Source organism: Argentina silus (assembly GCF_951799395.1).
Source record: "Argentina silus genome assembly, chromosome: 18".
In the NCBI taxonomy this organism is placed as follows: domain Eukaryota; kingdom Metazoa; phylum Chordata; class Actinopteri; order Argentiniformes; family Argentinidae; genus Argentina; species Argentina silus.
The window spans coordinates 14,280,514-14,290,513 of record NC_139672.1 but is presented as its reverse complement, the minus strand read 5'-3'; the positions used below and the strand labels follow the sequence as shown (position 1 = coordinate 14,290,513).

At 49.4% G+C, this 10,000-nt stretch overlaps 1 protein-coding gene across 1 annotated transcript in view; it reads left to right on the top strand.

Moving 5' to 3' along the window:
- Positions 1 to 335: 335 nt before the first annotated feature.
- The window catches only part of dlgap1a (discs, large homolog-associated protein 1a), a gene marked incomplete at both ends in the record, with an annotated part of 25,979 nt that continues 16,314 nt past the window's right edge, over positions 336 to 10,000 (top strand). The window contains 3 exons of the mRNA XM_083690553.1: positions 336 to 1,619; positions 5,193 to 5,410; positions 8,991 to 9,216. Coding sequence (XP_083546679.1) covers positions 336 to 1,619; positions 5,193 to 5,410; positions 8,991 to 9,216 — 1,728 coding nt within the window. The remainder of the gene's footprint in view (positions 1,620 to 5,192; positions 5,411 to 8,990; positions 9,217 to 10,000) is intronic.

Below are 10,000 nucleotides of genomic sequence, written 5' to 3'. Positions count from 1 at the left end.
AGGAGTGGTATGAGCCTGTCCTCCGATTTCTACCTCCACCAGCCTCCTCTAGGCCGTACCATAGCAGTGATTGAGGAACAGAATATACAGTAGATGTGTATTGTTCCTATATCTTTGTAATAACATTGTTATTACTATAATAACATTGTTGTAGCAACAATGCTGTATGAGACACTGTCTCGTATGATATGAGTTTAAGATGATTTTAATGATTTTGTTCTTGTTTGTCTCTCTCTCCACCAGTCTGCATCGCTCCTGTCTTCAGGCTAATCATCTGCAGCGACCCCTCCCCCCTCCCCCCTCCCCCCTCCGCCCTCCGCCTGCGTCCGGCCACCATGAAGGGCCTCTCCAGCAGCCGCAGTCACCACCACGTGATGGCCTGCGACCCCAGCCCCTACGACCCCATGGCCCTGGGCATGGGCATGGGCATGGGGCACCACCCGGCCGAGAGGAAGCCCTACCTGATCAGCCAGATGGACGCGGCGCCCCCCCACCCGGCCGACCACCCCTACTACGCCCAGCGGAGTGGCTACCAGTCGGACAGCATGGGCAGCATGGGCAGCGTGGTCCCCTACGGCACCTTCCCCCGACGCCACTACAGCTCCCAGTCCCACCACGAGCTGAAGGACGAGTGTGGCCCCCTGGTGCCCTACGGGGGAGGCGGGGGTGGCGGCGGGGGTGGCGGCGGCGGGGGGGTCATGGTGCCCGGTAAGGCCATGGCGGCTCGCATGCCCGTTAGTCTAATGGACCAGTTTGAGCGCCAGCCGTCATTCACGCGGGACGGGTACCACACGCTGCAGTACAAGAGGACGGCGCTGGAGCAGCGGAACAGCGGCCCGGGCAGCATGGGGGTGGGGGGGGTGGGGGGGATGGCGGTGTACGGGGGGATGGGGGGGATGGGGGGGATGGGGGGCATGGGCCCGGGCAGCATGGGGGTGGTGGGGATGGGCGGGAACCACGACAGTCCCGGGAGGATCCGCCACCTCGTCCACTCGGTCCAGAAACTCTTCACCAAGTCCCACTCCCTGGAGGGGTCGCAGGTCAAGCAGGGCAGCGTCAACGGCAGCCGCGCCAGCCCCGAGGGCGAGATCCCGCCCACCCTCGTCAAACACCGCAAGCGCAGCAAGAGCCGCGAGCGCTGCCGCTCCGCCGAGCCCAAGCACCGCGGGAGCCACGCCTCGGGCTACTGGAGCTCCGACGACAACCTGGAGCGGGACGCGTGCCTGTACCAGCCGGGCCCCGCCTCCGGGGTCATGACCATGGGCCGCCACGGGCCCGACAAATCCCAGTCGCAGTACTTCATGGAGGCCTACAACACCCTCAGCGAGCACGCGCTCAAGACCTCGCGCTCCAACAACGACGTCAAGTGCTACGCCTCCGCCACGTCCTGCGCCAGCCCCAGCCTCCCCGGCGGGCTGGGCATGGGCGTGCTGGGCGTGGACGGCCTCGGCGGCGGGGGCGGGGGGCATCACCACTTGGTGAAGAAGAGCGCTTGGTCGTCCAGTCTCACGGTGAGCAGGGCTCGCCAGGTGTACCAGAAGGCGTCGATTAATTTAGATTCTAAAGCGCTAGTGAAATCTGAGGGTTGTCAGCAGGACCGAACATGCCAGTTCTTGCAGGTAAACAATTTCTAAACACCCCCCCCCCCCCACCACTCCCCCCCCTCTCTCTCCTTTTAAAACCACCCCCCTCCCTACCTACCCACCACCCCCACCCCCCCTTCTGGAGACGCCCCCCACTATCATTTGAGTTCTGGAGAGTAAGTAAGTGCGAAACCCACCTAGCGGCCTTACTTTCTACACTACAGCTCAACGTTAATTTATTTATTAATTTTTATTTAATTTAATCCCATCACAAACTGGCATTATTTCCTGTTTATAAACCTCTTAATTTCATACGTTTCCTAGTTTTGGGTTCCCTGGTTTGGTTATTTCCTAATAATTTTGTGGTGTGTGTGTGTGCGTGTCAATTTAAGCATGCCTGTGTGCGTATTTGCTGTGTAAATATGTATTCCTGTCTAGTTCAGTGTGATGACTTTGCCAAATGTATTATGACTTAACCTCCGCTCATAAAACAGAGACAGTTTGCTCAACACTGTGCAAGCACAGATTAAACATATTTACCTAAACATTCCAACAAGTGTGCACTCAAAAAAAAAAACTACCGGTAAGATTTGAATGTTTGTATAAATGATGTCTCTGTGGATTGTATGGAAGCTCTGTTCACTAGGTCAAACTTGACGATGCCTCCTCCTCCTCCTCCTCGTTATGCCGTTGGTCATCCGTGAATAGGTGCTCTGCATCAGGGCCACAGCCATTTGGCAAACCATCCTCCATTTTGGTGCCAACATGGCACCCAGGACAATTCTAACTCTCTAACAAGGTTTGGTGCCAACATGGCACCCATGACAATTCTAACTCTCTAACAAGGTTTGCCAAATGCTGTACAGCTATGGCTCTGCTATGCATTCAACACACATGGAATATTAAATTAGTTGTATTCATGTAATATTGGTTCAATGTATAATTGGTTACATGTATTATTGATTCAGTGTATAATTGGTTACATATATATTTGGCGACAAATATAATTGGTTATATGTATAATTGGTTACATGTGTAACTTGTAACATGTATGATGATGATATCAGGCTTTGAGACGCAGCTGAGCTGTTATGTGTGTGTGTGTGTGTGTGTGTGTGTGTGTGTGTGTGTGTGTGTGTGTGTGTGTGTGTGTGTGTGTGTGTGGGTGGGTGGGTGGGTGTGGGTGTGCGCGTGTGCGAGTGTGTGTGTGTGTGTGTGAGTGTGTGTGTGTGTGTGAGTGTGTGTGTGTGTGTGTGTGTGTGAGTGTGTGTGTGTGTGTGTGTGTGTGTGTGTGTGAGTGTGTGTGTGTGTGTGTGTGCGTATGCTGCTCCGTCATTGGTATTCGTAGAGATGTACTAATGACAAGACGCATCACACAGACTGGATGGGTGTGTGTGTATGTGTGTGTGTGTGTGTGTGTGTGTGTGTGTGTGTGTGTGTGTGTTTGGGCAGCAGACACATACATACCCATGCACAGGGCTAATTGGCCGCTGATGTTGTCCACATGTTCCTCTCTCGTCCTCTCTGTCAACACGAAGAAGAACAGCTAGCCTCCGTCTCCAGCTGTATATTTAGTGCGCGTGTTACCATAGTAACCCCCGCCAACAGGAAGGAATTGCAGGTTGGGTTAGCTGTGATTAAAGTGAATGGAGACTAATTATGTGTCTGATTCAAGTGCCGTGTACGTAGGTAACATTCGAAACATCCTTTAGAAATTGCCGTTTTCTTTTCCAGAAATAACGGATCAAGCCATGTTTATTGCCTCCTTTGAGTTATATGGAAATTACTGCAAACGCACACAGACCCAATTACTGACATATTCTGTTACTGTAGCTCATTAATGATTTGTTCCACGGCCTGCAAAACATGGAGATCTTAAAGGCCAAGCTGTCCACAGTAAACACGGTCGTTAGATAAACACTAACGAAGCCCTCTTTAAAAGGCCGTCAGCTATATCAACAAAGCGCTGCATTCACACACTGAAAAGCATCGCCTCCTCTACAGTACAACGATGGTGGCTGGAAGTGCTCCATTCAGTAAAGCTTTATGTTCCCAGACAAAACATTCCACACAAACCGATATATATATATACAATGTAAGGAGCGTAAGTAAACGTAGTTTGGAAAGACCCAGAAACACAGTAATGTTCTGTGAGAAGTGGTGAGAAGCCACAGCTTAGCGTGTAGCCTGCTGTAGCTGGTGAGCCAGGAGGCAGATGCGTTTGTTCTCTGTGAAGATATCTAAGAAAGAAACAGCAGCTGTGCGTAGCTTAGCTAATGTAGATAGACGCGGCCCAGTGTGGAGCCACGCCTCACCACGCCTGTGTGGGCACGCAGCGCAGCAGCCGGTGCTAGCTAATACTCAGCCTCCACATAACCCTTTATATCCTCCCTGCTCACTGTGGCTCTGACGTCAAGGCCTAAGCACTGACTGTACTCTGCTGAGCTCATGCTGTGCCCCGTCGTCCCCCGTAACCCCCCCATCACGCCCCCCCCCCCCCCCCCCATATCCCAAGATACCCAAGACTCAGGAGTGATTCATGTAATTACCCTGACTGGAGATGAGTGGGATTCTCTTTCCTCTAACAGCACCAAGTTAGTGTCTCAGAAGTCGTTTAGAATTCCGTCTCGGGCCTGTCACATAGGATCGGTGACGTGCCACTGGAAGATGATGTATTACTGTCTCGATTGAGTCGGATGGATGTATTTCCCACTTGATACGGCGTACCGAAACACTGTACATCCATTTAGATTTGGAAGTTTAATACGATTCTTTGGTAACTCGTTATTTATTTATTTATTTATTTATTCCACAGAGTTGGAATTCGCTTTCACTTTTAGACGGCCGTGAAAAGACACCGTTGTAGACCTCGACGTGGCGGCCATATGGAATCGGAGGATGTTATAGAATTAATAGTTGATCAACTATGAGAGTTAGTTACACTCATTAGTTTAGTCTCATTAGTGACTCATTAGATCTCTCCTTCCATCTAAACTCGTCCTCACCAGCACACTTACAGTACATGTAACAGCTGGTTTCCTGGACTAAGATTAGGCCTAGTCCTGGACTAAATCACACTGTCAATGGTGAATCTCCATTGAAGATGCTTTTTAGTCTAGGATTAGGTTTAATTAGGCTTAGGCTGTCTCTATAGTCCTATTACGTGTGTCAGGCTAGCTCAATCTCTCACTGACAGTCCTGTCTCGGCCTAGACACCATATTGGGCAGTGAACACACTATCATATTGATAAAGCTTCACGCCTCCGAGGAGTCTCCACGGTAACAGATGCCAAGGTTGTCAGGAAGGCATGCCTAGTGTAATCAAGCAAACTCACACCAGCCTTCTTCATTAGTTAATGATGCTTTCCCTCAATACCAGAGAGAGTGAAAATGAGAGAGACAGAGAGAGAGAGAGAGAGAGACAGAGGGAAAGAGAGAGATGGGAAATAGAGTGGGCGGAAAATCTCACTGTGCTGGATGTGGTGTGACCGACGCTGGAGCTGGACTGGGGGGTGTGTGGACGGATTGATGGACGGGTGGATGGATGGCGCCAAGCGGGCGTCTTCCACCGCCGAGGTGCCTGACGCCCTGTCCCGCCCGCCTGTGCAGGTGCCCCAGGACGAGTGGAGCGGCTTCTCGCCGCTGGGGAAGGAGGACGACATCCCGTGCCGTCGCATGCGCAGCGGGAGCTACGTGAAGGCCATGGCGGAGGAGGAGGACAGCGGGGACTCGGACGGGAGCCCCAAACCCTCGCCCAAGGTCCAGCAGCGAAGGGCCAGCTACCTGAAGGCCACCCAGCCGTCTCTGACCGAGATGACCACCTTGCAGTAAGACTCCTTCTCCTCTGTATGGGATTTGGGATTATTGTTGAGTTGTGGATTGGATGATTGGATGTGTGTGGATTATTGCTGACATACTGGACTGACGTATGTCCCTAATTGACCCCAAGGGGCCCAGTTTTTTAAAAAGTTTAATCTGGATCAGAAAGATCCAAGCTATCCAGGATCAGATCGAGCTGGCTGATTTCCCCTATACTACCAAAAATCTGCCAGATAGATCTGATTCTTGATCGCAAAAACAGATTTTGGATCAATCCGGTTCAATCTAGATTAAAAGTTTGGAAATACTTTGGAAATAGATTGATTCCATTGTAACAGGCCAACTAAATCGATCATATTTGATAAGAAGTACAACAGACAACATTGTTGGGGTGAGATTCACCTTGAGACTCAATAGTGATTGTTTTTCCTAGGAGTATCTTAGGGCAGGGCTATAGAAGTATCTTAGGGCAGGGCTATAGGAGTGTCTTAGGGCAGGGCTATAGTAGTGTCTTAGGGCAGGGCTATAGGAGTGTCTTAGGGCAGGGCTATAGGAGTGTCTTAGGGCAGGGCTATAGGAGTAGGAGTATCTTAGGGCAGGGCTATAGGAGTGTCTTAGGGCAGGGCTATAGTAGTGTCTTAGGGCAGGGCTATAGGAGTATCTTAGGGCAGGGCTATAGAAGTATCTTAGGGCAGGGCTATAGGAGTGTCTTAGGGCAGGGCTATAGGAGTGTCTTAGGGCAGGGCTATAGGAGTGTCTTAGGGCAGGGCTATAGTAGTGTCTTAGGGCAGGGCTGTAGGAGTGTCTTAGGGCAGGGCCATAGGAGTGTCTTAGGGCAGGGCTATAGGAGTGTCTTAGGGCAGGGCTATAGGAGTGTCTTAGGGCAGGGCTATAGGAGTGTCTTAGGGCAGGGCTATAGGAGTGCCTTAGGGCAGGGCTATAGTAGTGTCTTAGGGCAGGGCTATAGGAGTGTCTTAGGGCAGGGCTATAGGAGTGTCTTAGGGCAGGGCTATAGGAGTGCCTTAGGGCAGGGCTATAGGAGTATCTTAGGGCAGGGCTATAGCTGATAATGTAGAGACACACACCTGTTCCTTATGTTGAGCTTCACTCTGACATTTCTGGGCCGAACAGCTGTCATTTATTCATTCATTAAAGCAACTCCCAAGTGAAGACACGGCCCAGCGCCTCTACACTTACTCCATAAATCACCTTCCTAATCGACACATCGGTGTCTGATTTATCACCTGCAGACCTCATTTATATCATTATTTTACGGACTATGATATTTTGACACATTCTGTTTTCCCCTCTCACTCATGCTGAGATACTGCTACAGTGCATGGGTCCATAGATGGACAGAGACCAGGAGAGGCTGGCGGAGGTAGAAATCGGAGGACGGGGCTCATTGTAATGGATGGAATGGAATGAGGAATGTCATATCAAACACAAATATTTCGTTCCATGCATTACAATGAGCCCGTCCTCCCATTTCTACTTCCACCAGCCTCCACTGACAGACACAAAGCTAGCTAGAAGCAGCAATATCAATTAGCATCGTCCCAGAATCATACCAAGCCTACCCTGCTTTAATTAACCATAACCGCCGCAGTAGAAGGTCTGAGTAATCACTGCCATTAGCCCGGGGACTTGTGTTAAAACTGCTGCCGCTGACATCATCAAACATCATTTCCCTGCTGTTTGAATAGGATCTGTCTCAAAGAGAGAGAGAGAGAGAGAGAGAGAGAGAGAGAGAGAGAGAGAGAGAGAGAGAGAGAGAGAGAGAGGTATCATGTCGTTGATATCATTTTGATTCAATTATCTAGTTTCTAATGTGTTTTAATGATGATGTGATGTCATGGTAATTATTTTGATAGCTGTAAGTGTAGCTTGATGTGTGCTGCATTCGTGTCGGAACACTTTTGACATGTTCCAATCTGTCTTCCCCCTACAAAGGTCAGCCACGGTGCCGTTAACACACAGTGCTCTTGGTGCTGTCTTAGGTGCATTCGGTTTGAAAGCGAAATAATGGAACGCTATTCAACTGTATTCAGTGGGAGCAGGTTTGGCAGCCAGACATGAAAAACGTTCCCACGTCAGCGCAGCAGCGCCGAGCGCTCGTCTGTGTGTGTCCAGAACAACGAGTGACTTTACCTTTAGTGTGTGTCTTTAATCACGAGGTGTACGGCGAAGGCCCGGCGTAGTCGTACACGACGTGTTCGTGTTTTTAATTGCACGAGATCTACGACAGTGTATTGTGTGAATACCGTTCCCTGGGTAACCCGCGTAACCCGGAGATGACATGTGTTACATCATCACTTGAGTACAGTTGATGTTGTGAAAGACACATTGAAAGGGAGGCTATTGTCAAGAATGGAGAGGAGAGGAGAGGGGGGGCGCATGTGGCCAATGAGACAGACGACCACTCAAAGGCATGAAACATACTGTCTCATTCCACATCAGTGGCTGACATCATACATAACCAAATCCCTCAAGCTACCGACCACTGAGTTCGCTTCCCCCTCCGAGCACTTAGTTCCTCCTACCATTCTCCTTCTCCCTTCTTCTCTACCTCCTTTGTTCTGGGTCTGGAGTCTGGAGTCTCCCGGAAGGCTTTTGGAACAGAGTATAGTGCGGTTTCTGTGGGAGCTGCATCTGAAGCATGCAGAGTCGGCCACGGGGCGGGCCTCAGTCGTCTAAGTGGCCTCCTTTCCTTGCCCCCTTCCCATGTCTCCTTTCCTTGTCAGTACAGACGAAGGAGAGGAGAGGAGGAGGCCACTTTAGTCTAGCTGTAGTTCTGCTTGGCTCGGCTTCCCCGACCACTGTCTAGCTCCTATCCCTAGCCGAGGTGTCTGTCTCCCTCCCTGCCTGTCTCCCTCCCTGCCTGTCTCCCTGCCTGTCTGTCTGTCTCCCTGCCTGTCTGTCTGTCTGTCTGTCTGTCACTTGGGGCAAGACAGAGCGAGAGAGAGGGAGGGAGAGAGAGAGAGAGAGAGGGAGAGAGAGAGAGAGAGTGACGATGGCGTGGGCGTTCTGAAGTGAGTTTAGCTGTTTCCTCCCCAGTACCGTGGTCGCTCGACTTGTTCCCAGGCAGAGTGCATAATGGAGTCTCCGTTAGCAGATGAAACCACGGGGCTATTTTCAGACAGGCATGTATAATGGAGGAGGGGGTGAGTGGACCAACACGCATGGAAAGGAGGGAATCAATCACAGGTGTTGTTGAAAGTGTGTGACCGAAACACTGTCAGTTCCGAACCATATAGAGTTTAGTTCCGACGTGAATGTGGACTTACTGAGCATGTCTGTCTATTGCTGCACCTCCTATTCGTGATCTGAAATCTTTACGTTATTACAGTGTTATTACAGTGTTAATACGGTGTTATTACAGTTATAGGAGAAACTTCATGTAAAATGTAATAGAGGGCCTTATTTTAGATGCACTGCATGAAGTAGCTTTTGGCTAATTCCAGCATCTAATTAATAATCACTATTTCAGATTGGGATTTAGATTATGATTAACCTCCTGAATCAGGATTTACCTGTTTTGTTTGACCTCTGAGTTGACCTCTGTGGTGGGGTTTGTCTTTCTCTCAGGATCTCATCAGAACACTCTCCGAAGCTGCAGATCCGAAGCCACAGTTACCTGCGGGCGGTGAGTGAAGTTTCCATCAATAGGAGTCTGGATATCCTGGACCCCCTCCCCAAAGGGCTCCTGGACCCCCTCCCCCAAGGGCTCCTGGACCCCAAAGCCCTCCTCTCCTCGCCTCAATACCGCTCGCGAAACGAAAGCTACATGAGGGCTATGAGTACCATCAGCCAGGTTGGTGCTCTACTGTACGCTCTACGTCACCGTCGTCTCTGATCACTAGCGCCCCCTGTCTGTGGGAGGGCTGCTGTGCAGGGGAGGAAAGTCACGTCAAAGTCAACGTCTTATCAGCCATGAGTATCTGCCACAAATTCATCCAGAGATGAGATGAATTTTATGAAGGCCAGTCAATGTTTTTCCGCCGCAATTCATCAAGAGCCCCACGTAAAGAGGTTAGGCAGAAGAACACCGCCATTCCACATCTGTTGGTTTATTCTGTTGGCCTATAAAGTGACGCACTGTTAAAACAAGCTAGTTGTTATGTAAGAATAAAAACATATATATATATATGGACTTTGTTACTTCCACAATCTGTAATAAATACAATCCCCCCCTCCCCAAAAACAAAAATAATAATAATAATAATATTAATAAAAAAAGCTAGTGAAAGATTGCAACTCTATAGGATAACAGATAGCATTATGATGACAGAAATCATCATAGCACTTCCATACTTTATATCATCCTCATTACGCCATGTAAACTCACAGCTTTTTATTGATTATAATTTTCGGTAAAATCGATAAAGAAATTGAAGTAATTAACCAATATTGTAATTGATTGATTATTTTGATTCTTTCGAAGATAGGAAAGAAAGAAGGTTTTGTTATTATGAGAGACTCTTTTTGACAAAGGTTTTGAAATTAGTAACATCACAATAACCTAACCCTGTGCTTTTCATAACCTGAACTACGAACTCTTTCAAATCTGCAGCTTTCGATGCTCGCCAAATCTTCCC